The sequence below is a fragment of the Odocoileus virginianus genome, chromosome 3, assembly GCF_023699985.2.
Source record: "Odocoileus virginianus isolate 20LAN1187 ecotype Illinois chromosome 3, Ovbor_1.2, whole genome shotgun sequence".
Taxonomy (NCBI): Eukaryota; Metazoa; Chordata; class Mammalia; order Artiodactyla; family Cervidae; genus Odocoileus; species Odocoileus virginianus.
The window spans coordinates 64843661-64861667 of NC_069676.1; the positions used below are offsets into that span (position 1 = coordinate 64843661).

The 18007-nt window shown below is 47.3% G+C and overlaps 1 protein-coding gene across 2 annotated transcripts in view; it reads right to left on the reverse strand.

Annotated features, from left to right (window-relative positions):
- Window positions 1-18007, reverse strand: part of ADAM19 (ADAM metallopeptidase domain 19) — an 86324-nt gene that overhangs the window by 33081 nt on the left and 35236 nt on the right. The window contains exons 1-4 of one of the 2 annotated variants that reach the window (XM_070465713.1): window positions 13975-14126; window positions 13806-13882; window positions 3889-4072; window positions 3031-3096 (exon numbers count right to left, since the gene is read on the reverse strand). In XM_070465713.1, the coding sequence (XP_070321814.1) occupies window positions 3031-3096; window positions 3889-4072; window positions 13806-13810 (255 nt within the window). In that variant the 5' untranslated portion in view covers window positions 13811-13882; window positions 13975-14126. Of the gene's footprint in view, window positions 1-3030; window positions 3097-3888; window positions 4073-13805; window positions 13883-13974; window positions 14127-18007 lie in introns of those variants that run through there. The other variant, XM_020893442.2, reaches the window with a different exon arrangement.

An 18007-nucleotide genomic window follows, 5' to 3' on the forward strand; every position in this document is an offset into this window, starting at 1 on the left:
AGGCCCAGCCTGGCCTCTCATATCCTCCACCCACCCTTGTCGAAAATCAGCCAAAGCCGGGACCTGGGAAGTTAGCACAGAGCCTATCCACCATCCACAGAGTGGCAAGAATCATGGCCTGTGGCAACACCTGCGAGGCTGCTGGTGGAGGTGCTGTCTTCTAGAGCAGGAAGACAGTTCTCCAGGATACCACAGTCCTGAAGGCACCTGGGGCTGACACTTTTCCTCTAGGGGTTTTGCTGTGACTCTGGAGGTCAGGAGACTAAGGACCCCAATTCATACCCTGCCCTCACTTCTCCAGCTTCTAGACTCACACTCACTGAAATCTTAAAACCCGGCACCAAGAGTCCTCTGGGGAGACTGCAGGGCCAAAGGGCAGCCTCACCCGACCTTTACTTTACAGCAGCTGTGTTTCTACACGCTTAACTATCGGGATCCCAGGAGCTGTCATCTGAACAAAGATTCTGTGGCTCAAAAAAGAAAGGATATCCCTGGTCCAGTGGCTAAGATGCTGTGCTTCCACTGCAGGGGGCACAAGTATGATTTCTGACTGAGGAACTAAGATCCCGCATGCCACACAGCATGGCCAAAAACTGGGGGGGAGGGGGGGAATGGTTTGAGACTGCCGTATTAGATGACCTTAGGTGTAAGAGGGTCCTCATCCCTGCTTCAGCTGGGAGAAGTCTGTTTTCACTGGACTTTTATATTAGACATTGGAAAAGGAAATCCTACCGGGAAAACAAAAATAATCAAAAGCTACTGATTTAAATCAACCTTAGAGGAGCTCAGCTTTCAACCAGCAATCCTCCCACTAAGGCAGGTCTGTGAGTCAGAGGCCAGGGCCATCAGCCCCTCCTAGACTGCATAGCTGTGGCTTTCAAATCACCTTTGGCTTTTGCTCCCCACACCACTCCCCCAACCTGCACACACATCAGTCTTTGGAAATGAAAACAAAAGGCAAAAAAAAAAAATAAATAAAAGCTGCTGGAACAACCAACACCAACATCAATTAAAAAGCAAAACTCCTCTCAAAGCAGAACAAGATGTTCCATCAGCCTGGAGGGCCTGGCACCTCCTTCTTTGTCCAGTAAATGACTCTATATCCTTGCAGACACTCTAGGATCACCTCCTGCTGCCTCCAACACTGGAAGGCAGCTCCCCCAGCATGAAGTCAAATGTCCTCCCCCACCCCATACAACCTCCGGGACCTGTGTTGTGGACTAACCACCTGAGAATAAGCCTCTGGGGAGCTGGTCAGGAACCCATCTTCTTGTAACAGGAGGTAAAGCGGCAGGGCACAACTTCTGAAAGAATGACTGAGCCCAAGGACACAACATAAACTGATTAGAATCAAACGGGACCAAAATGGCAGACAAGACTAGACCTTAATCAACAAGCTAAATGACACATCCAGAGGTGATGTGACAGTTCCACTGTTAAAAGACCAAGGAGTGGATGGTGGCCCAAATCCTGGAAATCTCCACCCCCTCCCAAAAACAGTTGGAATAATCCTCCCACTCTAACATAGGAAATTACCCAGCCTATAAAAACTAACCACACCAAATTTCGCGGCGGCATCCGCCCTCTGTGATGGCCGGCACCCTCTGCATCTGAATAAAACCACTTCTTACCTATCATTTTGTCTCTCACTGAATTCTTTCTGTGATGAGACACCAAGAACCTGAACTTCATTGGGTCCTGAAACCAGGTACTATGGGTTTGGGCTGGGTTCAAGTCCCAGCCATGTGGGTTTAAGTCCCAAAATGGATTTTGTCTGGGTTCGAGTCCCAGTCTGAGGTAAACGGTTTCTAGCTGGATGGAGTGTGACAGACAGGAGTTTGATGAACGCTGTCAAAGGGAGCCCCAAGTGAGGTGCAACGCTAGAACTAGGGAGCAATCAGTTCACCTCACCTTCTGTGCCTGAAAGATATGTCAGTTATGTGGTTGAACCACTACACAGAGTGAGAATGAGGTAAAATACGGCTAAGTTAGGCAAACCTGGGGTCTGACCTCGCTCTTCAGGAGTCAGCTTCAATACCACCCCCTCATGAAGGTTCCCCCCAGTTCCCAAGACCATGCTGGGTCCCTCATTATCTGTGCTCTAATCCTCTCCAATGAGCAGTCATCACACTTGGAACTAGAGAGTTTTTGTGCTGCTCCTGTGAACTCTGCCATGTGGGGGGCAGGTCTGTATCTCTGGGGTCTAAGCACTGTGCTTGACACATAACAGAGAATCAAGAAATCAATGACTAAATGAAATGAAAGAGTGAGGGAAATGAGTGTTTATTAAATTTTAGAAGCCAAGGCACAAGAGAACCTAGCTTGAAGAATGTGGAATTAAAGGCCAAACAGCTACTCCTTTAGGTAAGTTGCCTGTGCATCAGGATCACTGGAGGCTTGTTGAAACATGGAGTGTTAGACCCCAGCCCCACATCTGGGGATTCAGAATATCTGGGTGCAGACCCCGAATCTGTATGGACACAAGTCCCTGGGTGCTGCTCATGCTGCTGGGCTGGGGACCACATTTAGGGAACTTCAGCTTAGGTACTCATTTGGCACCAACACGATTATAAAAATGGATCCACATGTTGGCAGGAAATTGTATTCAATCAGATAAATGCACTCCTTATTTTTGCAAAAAAAAAAAAAAAAAAAAAATTTTTTTTTTTTAATTTCTATAGAGAACTCATGGACTCCCAAAGAGTAAGCACAAAAACCTAAGGATCTTCCAGATCTGGTCTAGGAGTGTTAATACAAATAACAGTCTTGGTCCTGATTTTCTGATTAATGTATTGAGATTGAACAGACTTCTCCTTGATTTTTTCCCAACTATGTTTAAAATAGCAAAAAGAGTCTTTGGTCAGATTTAAGGTGAAAATTACATGACAAACCAGAAGAAAATGCATTTTTTTCATTATTTCCCCCATTCAGCATTTTGGCACTTCAGCATTTCCCCAAAGCAGTTTGAAGGCTGGAATGGAAGTGATTAAGAAAGTGATTTTTCTGTTAAACCCCACTGCCCCTCCTTACCTCTGCATAATCAGCCACAAGGTAAAGCTCCACATACTTCATGGAGTGTAAATCTTCCCTTTTTATCTAAGGAAGAGACATAAGCACATCAGAGCTATGGAAATGGTAGACTTGGCCTCATTTCAAAACACTGCTCAGAAGTGGTGGAGTTAATAAGCAATGAACCTCATTACCAGGTTCCAGAAACAACTCAGTTATGATCATCTTGCCATCACCCTCACTACACCTTCTGCCCGCCATCTTGGTTATCACTGGAGGCTGCTCTGGGACACTGGGTCCAGCCCTTTAGTCTCCAAAAATAATGAGCTGGCTGTCCAGTGCAGACAGAACAGAGGCCAACATACTGTGAGGGAACATGCTGACAATCAAATTCCCAAAAATATTTAAACCACATAACTCTATTTTTGGTATAAATAAATACAAGCATTTTGTGCATGTGGTTAAGCGGCTATTTCAGAAAGGGAGGCATATATTTTTTTCCTCACATTTTAAAGTTTCTGAAATCAGCACCTTAGAGTATTTTAAATGAAGTAATATTTTCCACCAAAGCAGTTATTCTATCAAATACAAGGGTTTCTCACACTCAACAATGACTTAGACTAAAAGGAAAACACTGGGACTTCCTTGGTGGTCCAGTGGTTAAGACTCCACGCTTCCAATGCAGGGGGTGCAGGTTCAATCCCTGGTCAGGGAACTAAGATCCCACATGCTATGTGGCGCAGCCAAAAAATTATTTTTAAATAAACAAAAGGAAAAAGCTATTGCCTCCTTCTTAGCCATCTCCATTCAGTTTAGATCCAAGGAAAGGGTGCTCAGAAGGGATTGTCTCCTGGCTGACTCTTGTACTGAGAAACTCACCCTGCGAGGTCGCTTCTTGGTCTGGTATGTAAACTGGGGGACCCAGTCCCTGGCGGTGGGCTCAAACCCACAGTTCCCAAGAGGCAGCTTGAGATGTTCGGATCTGTAAATACGGTGGTGGCTCTCGCTGTCAGGAAGGGGCTCGATGACGTAGCTGAGGTTACTACTCACTATAATCAGTCCTCTGTCGACAAGAGAATTGGAATCTCTGGTCAAAGACTATGGTCCTGGAAAAGCCCCTTGCTCGGGCCTCAGTTTCCCCATATGCAAAATGGCACAGCTGGTTTTGATCACTGCTTTTTAATCTTATTATGGGGTCGTGCACTCGGTGAGAATCTGATGCAAACTCGGACCTCCTCTCCAGAGAAACGTATGTGGACAGGAGACGTGGTGCACAGTTTCAGGGTGTGAAAGCCTATCATGGAGAAACTTGAAGGTTCTAAAAGGGCTGGAACAGGGACAGTTAATACTTGTAAAGGATGGCAGAGCTAGAATTCCAAAAAGCCTCCCAATCCCAAACATGGCATACAGCAAATCACAGGTCAAAACTTTACAGGCTGAGAAAGAGATGGTATGTTGACCATAGGAAGAGTGCTGGTCTAGGGGAGAGGAGACCCAAGTTCTAATCTTAGCTCCAATATTAAATTGCCAAACGCTCTTCCACAAACTTCTTCAATCACTCTGTGCCTCAGTTTCCCCAGAGGCAGCTGCCAATGTTAATTTTCTAACTTCACAGGACTCCTGGGACGATTAAATGGAAATACAAGTATCTTTGTTTTTGGAAGCCAAAGCTAGAGTCATCAGCTACCAGCCCCAATTCCCTGGATCAGCAATGCAGCTCTGTGGTGAGGTGGTGGCCACAACCAAGCATATGTGACTACTTTTTTCTCTAGCTTACAGATGCCAGCCTTGAACTCAGAATTAAGATGTACATTTGTTCATTATATTCTTTCACTCATTGAGACCTTACTCTGTGTTAGATGTAATCTAGACACAATCCTTGTCCTTGAATAACTCACATTCCATTGGGGGACAGACAGACATTCATTCCACAAATGCTTCCTGCTATGTGCCAGGCATTGTGCTGGCAGGAGTAGTAAACAGGACAGATAAGATGCCTGCCCTCATGGAGCTTAGAGTCTGAACATGGGAATAAATCACTGTAGCATGTAACAGAGAAAGCAAAAAGCTTTCCCCACCCTTAACCCTGATGGATTGGACACAGCTGCGTGGAATGCTGCATCACTGAGGCTTCTGGGCCCTTTATCTGGATGCGGTGAGAAAGAGTGCCATGACTTATTATCAATCACTATCACCAGTATCAATGGAAGGGACAGCAGAGACCCATGTAGCAGGTATCTACAATCCTTGACACTACAAGATGAAAATCAGAGCAAGGGAGTGTGACCAGGGCCCTGGGGAAGGGAGATCCCAGCAATGAATCCCAGGAGCCCCATGGCATTTTGTGTGCTCCAAAACCTCAGGCTCCATCCACCCAGAAATTTCAGAAGGTAAAGGACATGGCAGGACCTTTCTTAGGCTGTCTCAGCTTCCGTCCCCACCCTGGACCCCTCCAGATCCCCGCCCAGGTTTTGCCCTTTGGGAAGAGCCTGTGAGGCTCTCAGGAGAGACAGCGCCAGGTCCTAGTCAGCAGCAGCCCTTCCTGGAATCCATCCCTGGTTGACCTCGTTCCAGTGCCAGGGAGCCTGACGACTTTCCGGCTGCCTCGCCCAGGCTGACACAGCAATCCCGAGCCAGCCCCCAGCGGGATACCTAAGGTGCTCTCTGAGCAGCTGGGGGTGGGGATGGAGCAAAGACTAAGGGTCACATCCGCTCCTGAGTCCAGACTGGAAAGGGCAGAGGGCAGAGCTGCTGCGGGCATCCTGTTCCCAAGCTATCTGCTCATCTCGGCTGACCAAGGCCCCTCCCAACCCCTCAGTTTCCCCCAAAGGCTGCAAACACTGGAAGCAAAGGGCCTGACCACAAACCAGGTGACAGCTTTGTCCGCATTCTGCTGTGGCTATGGAAATAACTCAGTGGGTGGAAAGTCCCGGTGTAGCTGACAGGGCATCTCCTGAACAAGCCTCTAGGCCAAATAGGACAGACCACACAGGATTCTGGTGCACAGTGAACAGCAATCATGGTGGCTATAAATCACTGAGTCTGTGCTATTGACCATGCACTGTGTTAAGTATTTTACTATTCATACAAACTTCTATGATTCTTACAAATATTATCCTCATTTTACAAATGAGAAAACTAAGGCTCAGAGAGGTTAATTAACTGACCAAAGTCACACAGACAAGAAGAACCTAAGCAGCCTTGTTCTATGTCCTGGGATCTTAACCATGACCTCACACTGATAGCCCTGTAGAGTGGCTATCAGTGACAAAAATCAGCAACTCTCCTCTGAGGTGTGATTGGCCCTCATCCAGCTCACTCGTCTAAAGTAAGACACCAGCTGGGAGAGGCATTGTCTACTTTTCATTGTTAGACACCATTTTGGGGAGAGTTAATTATGTGCCAGGCTTCGCAGAGTAGAGTCTGGAGAAAAAAGAGTGCCCCTGCCAATGCAGGCGTTGCAGGTTCGATTACCAGGTTGGGAAGATACTCTCGAGAAGGAAATGGCTACCCACTCCAGTATTCTTGCCTGGAGAATTTTCATGGGCAGAGGAGCCTGGAGGGCTACAGTCCATGGGGTCACAAAGAGTCAGACACGAAGGAGTGACTTAGTACACAATTATATGCCAAGGGCTCTGCATACAATCATTCTTATTTCATTCCCACATTAATGCTATAAAGCACCATCATGGGTCCCATTTTATAGATAAGGAAACTGAGCCTCAAAGAGATTAATTAACAAACTCTCATGAGTATTGTGTGGCCAAAAATTTAAGGTCTGGCAGAGTCTAGACCCTACACCCTTAACCTCTGTGCTATCTGCCTCTATCAGTGAGTTCGAAACCTATGAGTCAGAGATAATAGGATAAAAGCTCCCAGAACTATCCATTAGAATACTCTACAGAATGTATTAAAAATGCCTATGTCCTAGAGACTGTCACGCAGAGTGAAGTAAGTCAGAAAGAAAAAAACAAATATTGTATATTACCACATATACGTGGAATCTAGAAAAAATGGCACAGATGAACCTATTTGCAAAGTAGAAATAGAGACACAGACATAGAGAACAAACATATGGACACCATGAAGGGAAAGGGGATGGTGGGATAAAGTGGGAGACTGGGATAGACATACACTTATATACAATGTATAAAACAGGTGTCTAATGAGAACCTACTGTCCAGCACAGGGGGAGGGGGCCAGGGAATACCTGTGTCCAGGCCCAGTCTAGGAAATGCAGATTCTGTAGTCAGCATCTGCACTGTGAGCAAGCCCCACGCAATCCCCTGCACAGTCACACTCAGCAGCTCTGACCTGGAGCCCAGCCTCTGGAGGGTCCCGTCTTTTCATAGAGCCCCAAGCAATCCTGTTCCAGGGAGTGGGCAGATTACCGCTGGAGAAACACAAGCTCAGAGGGACCTGAGGGTCCTTGAGCAATAGGACTCCATGGCTGCTCTCCGCCCCTCCTTCATGTGGTCTCCCATAACCTGTCTGTGTCACAGCTGCCATCCCCCTACTCCTTAGGGTGGAGAAGAGGCAGGCAGGGACCCCCGCACGTCACAGGGGAGCCAGCTCTGAGAGTGGGGGGGATCTGTGAGAACGTAGTTCCCAGGGGCCTCCCCTCTCACCACCCCCAAGCCCTGCTCACTGTCCTGCCCTGAGCACTCCCCAGTCATTTCTCCTCCTAAACATCCCTGTTGATCTAATTTGTGAAATGTAAGCACTGGCAGAGATTCGCCTGGGGGGTGCTCAGGAGGGGGACTCAGGAGGCTGGGTGGCCAGGACCTCACACGCAATTCTCCACTCTGCCCGGCATCCTATTCCTCATTGTTGAGAGCTTGATACAAATGAAATTGTACAGAGGAAGCCTGGCAGGGCAGGTCAGACAGGCAGTGGATTTAACCCCTCAAAGACTGCTGGACTCGCTCAAATGCATCCTTCCAGGACCTAGGTTGGAGAACAGCTTCTTGGGAATTAGTCCATTCAGAGCTGAACCTAAAGGGGACGCAGCCTACAAGGCTACATCCAGAGCTTCCTTAAGAGGTAATCACTCCATCACCCTTCTTTCCTTCCCTCAAAATGTGCGTGCAAGTGAGAAGGAGGGGGTTTCAAAGGCAGCACCAAGGGGAGCCAAGAAGGCACATGGGTGATGTGATCCCTCTGGGATGGGGGTGGGAGCCTGGGCTCAGGAGGGGGAGCATACCTGGATTCAAAGTCTGGCTCTGCTGTCTGCTAGCTGTGGGGCATGGTACTCAACAAGACTGCCCTCTCATAGGGCTGCTATGAAAACTGAAGTCATAGGCAGTGCTTACTAACTAACCATTAGGGTAATATTTTAAAAGGACAGCTAATAGTCAATGGGCATGTATTATACATCAGACTGGTACAAGGCATCTTATCAGTAGCCATTCAACACATATGTACTGTGTGCACCTAACGTGTGCCAGGGACAATTTTAGGCACTGGGGATGCAGCAGGCTCATATATATATAAAAAAAATCCCTGCTCTCAAGGAGGCTGCACTCATCATCTAGTGTAAACCCACCAATGACGTCACTACTGTTGCTCCCATTTTACAGATGAGAAAACTAATGCGAGAGATCCAAAGCACAGCATCGGGCTTTTAAAGCAGGAACTGTCTGACTCCAAAATCCACACCTGGCACAACCTGACACTGCCCCGTGAGGGTTTACTCGGTGCCTGACACACAGGTGGCCCGCCTCATTTGTTCTGCAGAAGGAAGGCCAGGCAGGCAAAGGGGCAGCCAGGCACAGCCTGGCTTCTTCTGTCCCGGGCAACCAGCCTCCCAAAACTCTGCCTCCTCTCCCCGTGGCACAGAACTTCTGACACTAAAGGATCCTTTCCATGGTCTGGTCTACCCTCCTTTCTCAGACAAGAGGAACAAAAGCCCAGAGACACAGGAACTTGACCAAGGTCACTGAGTGAGGAGCTAGGGGCACATCCCAGGCCTCCTGTTGTCCTGGCCTCATTACCTATGGGCAGGGCCCTGACGCCACTCTCAGCCCCCGACCCAGGACCCGCTCCGGCACCATGGGCACCATCTGGAGGGCTGAGTGAGGCTCATGGGAGGCAACAGTCTGGCCGATGTGAAGCCCGAAGGAAATGAAATCAACCAGGGAGAGGAACACTCAACAGATCACACAGCCAAGAGGTGTGAGGCGAGATCTGAAACTCGGATCTCTCGACTCTGAACTGTGAGCTCCTTCCAAGCCATCACACACACGTTCGCACATATCCCCCTGTGCTCACTCTCAGCTTTGCACTCTCTCCCACAGAGTCTGAGTCCGGGGAGCTGGGGTAAGGCATAAGCACACTGAGTGGGGGCCCCAGAGCACTGAGGACACATCTGCTATAATCTGAGCGATGCATCAAACAGAGGACTATAGATGATCTACTGTGTGTCTCTGAAAATCTACATGTAAGTAAACCTGCCAGACATTAGTACGTAAGATACTAGGCAACTATTAAAAGAATGGGTTTGATCTATGTGTGTCTAAGATATAATGTTAAATTGAGGGGGGGAAAACTGACAGAATGTATGTACAGGGTAATCTCATCTGGATTGAAGAAATCATATATATATATACACACACAATTGCATATTTCAATTATGTATACCCCTCCAACAGTGATTACAGATGGGAAATGAGGTTGACTGAAAGGGCAGGACAGGATAAAGAATTTTCACTTCATTTAGTTTTATACTCTTTGTATTAACTGACTGTTTAACACACCCATGAGTATATAATGATCACTTTTAATGAGTATTTTATTTACAAACAGACCGATCATTCAGGTTAAAAAAATGTTTTTACTGCAATCAATACCTCTCCTGCTGACACACAGACAGTGAGCTGGGTAAGCTGGAGACACACGCATGGGCACACACACATGTACACACAGTGTCTACCAGATCTCACAGGTTCAGTCAAGGACCTCTCAGCCCAGTAATGCCTAGATTTCCTCACAGATAATCACTGCTCCTAACATTTCTACTTTGTGTGAATCTGCAAAGCATGTATGCACACAAGATGCTATGCAGGACACTGAGAAGATGAGTCCTTCATCGAAGACAGGCTTGTTATCAGTTGCTGTTATCAGTTGCTAAATCATGTCCGACTCTTTCCAATTCCATGGATTGGAGCCCACCAGTGTCCTCTGTCCACAGAATTCTCCAGGCAAGAATACTGGAGTGGGTTGCTGTGCCCTTCTCCAGTGGATACTAAACATCCCTAAGAAATGGTGTGCCACATCTTTTCCTTGGTATAGTTTGTAAGTATCCACAGCTGCCACTCAAATCTCAAAGGGGTCACTGGCCTAAACAAGATCACAAAGCATTATATCACATATCCATGTTCCTTTTTGGAAGGAGTATTTCTAAAAGGAAACACAAGAAAGTGGTTAACAATGACTACCTCTAGGGAGAGGGATTCAGGAAACAGGAAGAGACCTTTTCCACTGTACATTCTTGTATTATTTGAATTTGTTTTTACTATGATCCTGTATTACTTCTTCAGTTAAATTAGCCCAAAGTACTGCCTGGGGGAGAAAAGGGGACCCAGCAACAGCCTAGAAACTTAGCTGAATTCCTCTGGATCTGGATCATCACCCTGAGGATCCTACTTGGTATAAATCCTACCTACTTTCTCCAAATCACAAAGTGCTTGTTTCCAGGAGAGAAGCACAATTGCTATGGAGATTTTCCATTGCAGCGTCACTTTATGAGCCTTGGTGGGGGGACAACGTGAGGGCTACATGGGTTTGAAGCCTGCTGCTGCTGCAGCTGCTCCTTCTCCAGAGTCCGAATTGAGCCATCTGGCTTGAATTTCCAGCTCTTAAATCAGTCAGGCCCACCGACACCCTTGGTTTCTTAAGGTGCTTAGCGAGAAGGCTGGGAAAATAAGGCGGGTGGACCCCACCAGAGGTAAGCATGCCAAACAGAAACACATGGATGGCTTACTCGGTTTTCCCCTGTCAGCATGGCTGTGGGAATGATTTATAAGAGGCTGGGCCAAGTTCCCACTGCTGCAGACCAAGAGGACGGAGGAAGAGGCAGAGAGAAGTGAGTTGCACCTGCGCGTTCCCTTCCGTCCTCCTTGGGACAGACGTTGTTTACTTGCAGGCTGCAGGTGGCGGTGGCTGGGCCTGTAAACACCACTGGGAGTTGGCTGGGCTCAATCAGGTCACTTGAGCAGGGGATTTGGGGCCACTGTTATGGCCTCCCAGCCAAAGCTTGTTTCCTGCCTAATTCCCTCCGGCCGACTCAGCCTGAAGCCTTACAGAGGAGACATGGCTCGATTTATAAACAAACACATGGGATCAGCAGCATGATGGGCCTCACATTGGCATGTGAGCCTGGGTGAGTCTCAGAATGGCTTCACTGTGGTAAGATGATAGTAATCCTGTCTGCAAGCTGTAGAGTTAACACAGCACTTAGCATTGTCCACCATGCCTATCATCCATGCCCACTTTACAGACGAGAGACTGAGGGCCCAGGAGATTACTTTTATATGCCTGTCTTCCCTCCACCTGTGTAGGGCACGGGCAGAGAGCAGACACCCAATATTAAGTTGCCGAATGAAAGGAGCAATCATCAGTGTCCATCAATGGATGAATGGATAAAAAAAGGTATGGTACATATATACAAGAGAACACTACTCAGCCATAAAAAAAGAACAAAATAATGCTATTTGCAGCAACAAGGATGGACCTAGAGACTGCCATACTGAGTGAAGTAAGTCAAAGATAAACATTATGACATCACTTATATGTGGAATCTAAAAAAAAAATGGTACAAATGAACTCATTTACAAAACAGAAACAGAGTCATAGATGCAGAAAACAAGTAGGGGAAGGGATAAATTGAGAGACTGGGATTGATGTATATGTACTACTGTATATAAAACAGATGACAAATAAGTTCCTACTGTACTGCACAGGGAACTCTACTCAATACTCCCTAGTAACGTATATTGGAAAAGAAACTAAAAAAGAGTGGATATGTGGACATGTTAAACTGATTCACTTTACTGTACAGCAGAAACTAACCCAAAACACTGTAAATCAACTATACTCCAATAAAAATTAATTTAAAAAAAGAAATGATTACTGACTGAATCAATCAAGAGAGAGGAAGGGTACGTGTAGGAACACCTCTTTCTGGCTCATGAGAGCTAACATGTGTGTATCTTTCCAATGATGCCATTAGTAACATCACATTGACAGCTTTGAATTGGTCATGGTGGGAATATTTTTATCACTATATTAGCAAATGCTAAAAATAAGGGCTTTTCTTCTGTTTTTGTTTTCACAGAGCTAGTTTACCAACACACTGGGTACAGGTACTACATAGTATAGGCTATTAAAACTGAGGCAATGAGTACGGACAATCAGGTTTTTCAAATCATCATCCCTTTTCCAAAAGGAGGGGAGGTGGGAAGAGTATAAATAAATAATATTTATTACTTCAATAGACATGCATAAATCCTACTATATGCAAAGCACCAGGGTAGGCTGGAGGACAGAAACAGATATTGAGACAGAATTCATCTTCTCAAGGGACATACATATTCAGGTATAAACTATAACTTGCACACGAGTCATCTGGGGATCCTGGTAAAATGCAGGTTATGATCCAGTAGCTCTGGGTGGGACTTGAGATACTGCATTTGAACAAGCTCCTAGGTGATGTTGATGACGCACCTCTTTGGGCCTCACCTAAGAAGCAAGGGTCTGGGAGGTGACCAAGTGCCCGTATGTACGGGCCAGTTAGCTATCTATTAGCACAATCTATGCTCTTGTGCTATCTCAGTGTGCAATCCTCACAATATAACAGAGGTCTAGTTCCCTTACCCACATTTTACAAGTGACACAGCTGGTCAACTGCTATTGGCTCAAAGCCATGTTGTCTGGCTCAGAGAATGAAGTCACTCTCTTTCCAACATGCCTCTAGATGGAACTTTTCACATTTCCTGTCCTGAAGATTATCCTTGCTCCTCCCTTCTCTTCCTGCTCTTTTCACTAGCTGCCCATTTCCCTTTTTACTGCTTATAAGCATTTCTACTGGAGAAGAACAAAGGAGAAGTGGGAATAAATGCTCAAACTCATCAATTTCAAGTGTCCTTTATGTCCAGTATTTTGGTGCTTTGACATCTGGGACCTTGCCCCTGCCCCCAGGGTTAGCCAGTTCCCTGAGACAGAACTCACCAGTGAGCACAGCATGCTGTTCCAATGGGGCTCTCATTCTCTGGGCCACCACCCTCTTGCCTGTTCACCCCAGGGCCAGGTACCAGGCACCTAGGGACAGCCCCATGCCTCAGATCCCACTGAAACTATTCAAATTAACCAGTCCTAAGCCCACTTATCCACCTTGCCTGCTCTCTCCCACAGAAACCATGATAAAGACTTGCCCATATTCCCTCTCCCCCTCTGCCTTCTGAGTGACGCTTGTGCCCCCCACCAAGCATGGCATGACCGGTCCTCTTGGGGTCTGGAGTATAACCATCTTTCTAACGGCAGTTGTCTAATACTCCGTTGGCTTCCACATACCCGAATAATAGTAAAACCTCAAGTTCCCCAGGAAAGAGTATCTCAATCCCAGTGAATTTGTGGGTTATTTTTATCATCATCATGAAGGATTATCATTTCCGTTATCCCTCCTGCGCTCAGCCTTTCTCAGAGCTGGCTTGCACACAATCTCTATGGACAGCTTCTCAAAGTCCCTGCCCAAGGCCGGCCCCACTTGTCCTAAACAGTCCATTCTTGGGGCCTCTTACCTCATTCCCCGGCAGGTGCTCAGCGTGACACTGGACTGCTCCGCCTTCCTCACGGTCCCGTGGTAAAAGCAGTGATCCTAGCAAGGAGAGAGTGGTGGTCAGACCACAGGACACTGACAAGTCAGCCATGCCGGCATCCCGAGACAGTCAGGGACGACTGTACACCTACCGTAACCTTAGATCTGCAAAGAGCTTTCCCAGCCACTGTTTTATTTGATCCTCATGATATTCCTGGGAGGAGGGACAGGGCAGATGCCATCGTCCCCACTGAACCAATGAAGAAGCCGAGACTCAGAGGAGCAAAGGGATTTGCTGAAGGTCTCTCTGCTGGTTGGAGAAGCCAGGATTTCAGATCTCTTTCTAAGACATGATGCTGGTCACAGGAAACACTGGCTTCCGAAAAGCTTGCCTCACCACTGGAGTCACCTCTGTGACCAGCCCCCATGAGAGCTGAACTGTGTCCCCACCAAAATTCACGTCTACCCACTCTGCATTTCCAGTGTGGGGGGTACAGGTTTGATCCCTGTCAGAGAACTAAGATCCCACAGGCCATGTGGTACGGACAAAAAAACTTCATGTCTACTCAAAACCTCAGAATGTGATGTTACTTGGGACAGTGTCTTTGCAGATATAACTAAATCAAGATGAGGCAATACTGGACTAGTATCCTTATAAAAAGAGAAAAGGACACTGATACACACACATCAAGAAGAAGGCCATTTGAAGGTAGAGGCAGAGATTAGAGTGATAAAACTAGAAGCCAAGGGGTACCAAGGATGGCCAGGAGCCACTAGAAGCTGCAAGAGGCTATGAAGGATCCTTCCCTAGAGACTACAGTGAGAGCATGGCCTTGGTTTTGAACTTCTAGCCTTCAGAGATGTGAATGAACACATTTCTAATTGTCTTAAACCTCCAAGTTTACAGTACTTCGCTGCAGCAGCCCTAGGGAACTTATCTATCACCCATCTTCCTTGGACCCGACCTGATTTTGCACCTGTGTCCATGGGCACTTGCAGGCCTGCTGCTGTGCTCCCACCAGGGCATATGTCACGGCCATCTGGGCTTCCCAACCCAGCTGGATTCCTCCTGGCTACACACTGCGATGTGCCAGGCCTGGAGCTGGGCCCTAAGACACCACAGTGAGTAGAGTCCAAACTTCATAGGACTTAGCATCTTGTGAGAGCCAGTTGTAGTTTAAAAGTCATACAAAGATATAAATCATAAAGAATGGCTTGAAATAAAGTTTGAGGTGTCAGCAGAGTGTTTGATAAGTAGGGTAGCCAGAGTATTTATGACACAAAGCAGGACTCTGCTGAGAGTGATAAAGCGCTAAACCAGACAGACAGACACAAACCAGGGCTGTCCTCAGCAGACCTATGACTGATAACAAGGGACACATTCCTATAAACTTCGTCCCAAATAGGTCAAAAGAGATAAGTTGGAGCAAAGAGAAAAAAGGTAAAATCCCCAGAGCACAGTCTGGTTCTAAGGTCTTAAAAAGGATGTAAACTATGCAGTTGCAGACACGGAAGCCTTATCTTTCCCCACCAATGTCCTGTGAGCAGGGCCAATCGGGAATGTCTGGCATTCGCCCACTTAACAGTCTGAGTAAGCCATCACCAGGACCACACTTGACTGCGGTTGTTCCCTGGTCCCCAGCAGGCAGGCATGTGAACCAGGAGACAGTTAAGTAAGCCATTTGTCTACATTCTCCGGTTCCAGTACCAACCAGCTCTAGGCGTGACTGCAGTGTAACAAGCTTTAAATATATAAAGGGTCTTCACACACATCACCACGTGACATAATAACGCCTGCCACTTACTGTTATTAACAACAAGAGATAATATCTACCCAGTTCCTGCTCCTGGATAAACAACTTACAGAGATTTTTTTTTTCCCGTTTAATTCTGATCATAGTCTTATGAGGTAGATACTCTTATTCTCATTCTCATAAAGTTGGAGAGGTTTCAAGTCATTCACAGGGCCACAGTGCAAAGTGGAGATGCAAACCCCAGCAGCCTGACTTCAGGCTCCACAGTCAGCCTATCTTAGCAAAAGCAGATCCAGCAAAGTACATGGGCTTAATTTGTCAAAGCTCTATTATTGGGACTTCCCTGGAGATCCAGTGGCTAAGACTCCATACTCCCAAGGCAGGGGTGCCGGGGTTCAATATCTGGTCAGGGAACTAGATCCCACATGCTGCAGCTAAGAGTTTCCATGTTGCAACTAAGACCCAGCACAGTCAAATAAATATTAAAAAAAAAAAGCTCTATTATCTTCCAACACTGACCCAGACTGAGGTGTTAGTCTAAGCCTTGCTGCTCACTGAGAGCAAGCAAAAAGGCATGCTCCTTTTTCCCATCATCTCTCAATTTCCTCATCTGTAAAATGTAGTGTTGGAAGAGATGTTTATAAATTCCCATAAAAATCAGTGATTCATCTTACCCTTCCATATCCCTGAGAGTCATATCTTAGCATATCCAATTTTCAGATGAGGAAACTCAGCGTTAATATGGCTGAAAGGGTTTTTCAGGTCACACGGCTGGTTAAAGCCAAGACTAAAACCCTGGCTTCAGACCCCAAACTCTGCAACTTGTTCTACTGGAACACACTCACAGACCATTCCCCCCGTGACCTGACCTAGATCAGGGCTGGGACCCACGGGCCTGGCAATGAGCAGGATCAGGTTCCCAGAACTCTCACTACCCCCAGCCAAGTTTTGTGGGAGAGTGTGGTCCATAACACTTGGGTCAACTGAAGCTAAGTGGTTTATTCCATTCCCATTTCTCTCTGAGTCTTCAGCTCCCAAATAAGAATGCTGACTTGGAGTCCCCGGGGCTGGGTGGGGGTTTTGCAAGAGCCCAGGAGGAGGGGATGTACTGAACAAGAAAACAGAGTCTCCCCTACTTTAGCTGGGATGCACCCTGGTCAACGATAGCTTTGGGAAGGAGGGGCTGTCTGGGAGGGATGGGAAGTTCTCTCACGGCCCTCTGTTTCTCAAAGGCCCTCACAAGATCTCTGCCCAATCCTGAGAGCACAAAGAACAAGTACATGAACACAACAGCCATGAAGTCATCGCATTCCTTCTCGGTTTCTCGGCCTGAGGGGGCCACCCTGAGGGGGCTTTCATAGCAGGAAGCATGAGCTCATGGCAGACTCATGCACTGAGACCCATTCTTCGGCTCTGGGTACAGAAGTGCAGGAGCCCAACCCAGAGGAGGGTGCTTTGTGAGGTCACAATGGTGAGGGGCTTCCGAGGCTTGTCCATCCCCTCCCACCTCGGTGGGGACAGAGAACCAAAGTCTGAAGGGAGGAAGCAGTTTCAACCAGGGGCCATGGAAAAGGTGTGGAGCCACAGCTGGCCAGCTCCCCCAGAGATGACAGGACATGGGCTACTTTGCTGCAGTCACTGGCCACTCCCTCCCCACCCAGGAAGGTCTGTGAAGAAGGCAGCACTGATTCTCACATCCAAAGATCCAACATAGCCCCGCAAATGCCTACTTACTACAGACCTCACAGACCCCATCGAAAAATAACTGTCCTGTGTCCCTCTCCTCACTCAAGGGCGATCTGATCAACTCATCTGTGCTGTTAACAACTGATAGTGGCTGTCATCGTCTTCTAGGCTACTCTAAAGACTGGCAGGGCTATTTTAAAGATGGGGTCATGTGGGAATCTCGGGTTCCACAGGAAGCTGTTGGAGGGGCACTGAGGCACTGTGCTGCCTACACAGCACACCTCCGAGGTCTACACCCATGAAAGCCCATGATGCCCGACCCCAAAGGCAAAAGACACTGCTCCTCCTGCCTGCATCCATCTTCCCTTCTCATTCACCCCTGCTCTTTGGCATAGAGTCTGAGAGTGCTAAGTCACTTCAGTTGTGTCCGACTCTCTATGACCTTACGGACTGTAGCCTGCCAGGCTCCTCTATCCATGGGACTCTCCAGGCAAGAATAGAGTCTGAGAAAGATCACTCAAATCTGGAATTTCTCAACTTGGGCACCACTGACATTTGAGACAGGATAACTGCTGTGGAGGGATGCCTGTGCACTGGAGGGTAACTGGCACACCCCAGCCCCTACCCACCAGACAGTAGCAGCCACCTCCCAGTCGTGACAATCCAAACTATCTCCACACATTGCCAAGCCTCCCCTCCTTTGTTGGCTAACATGGCCAAAGAAACCAATAGAACATTTTAGTTT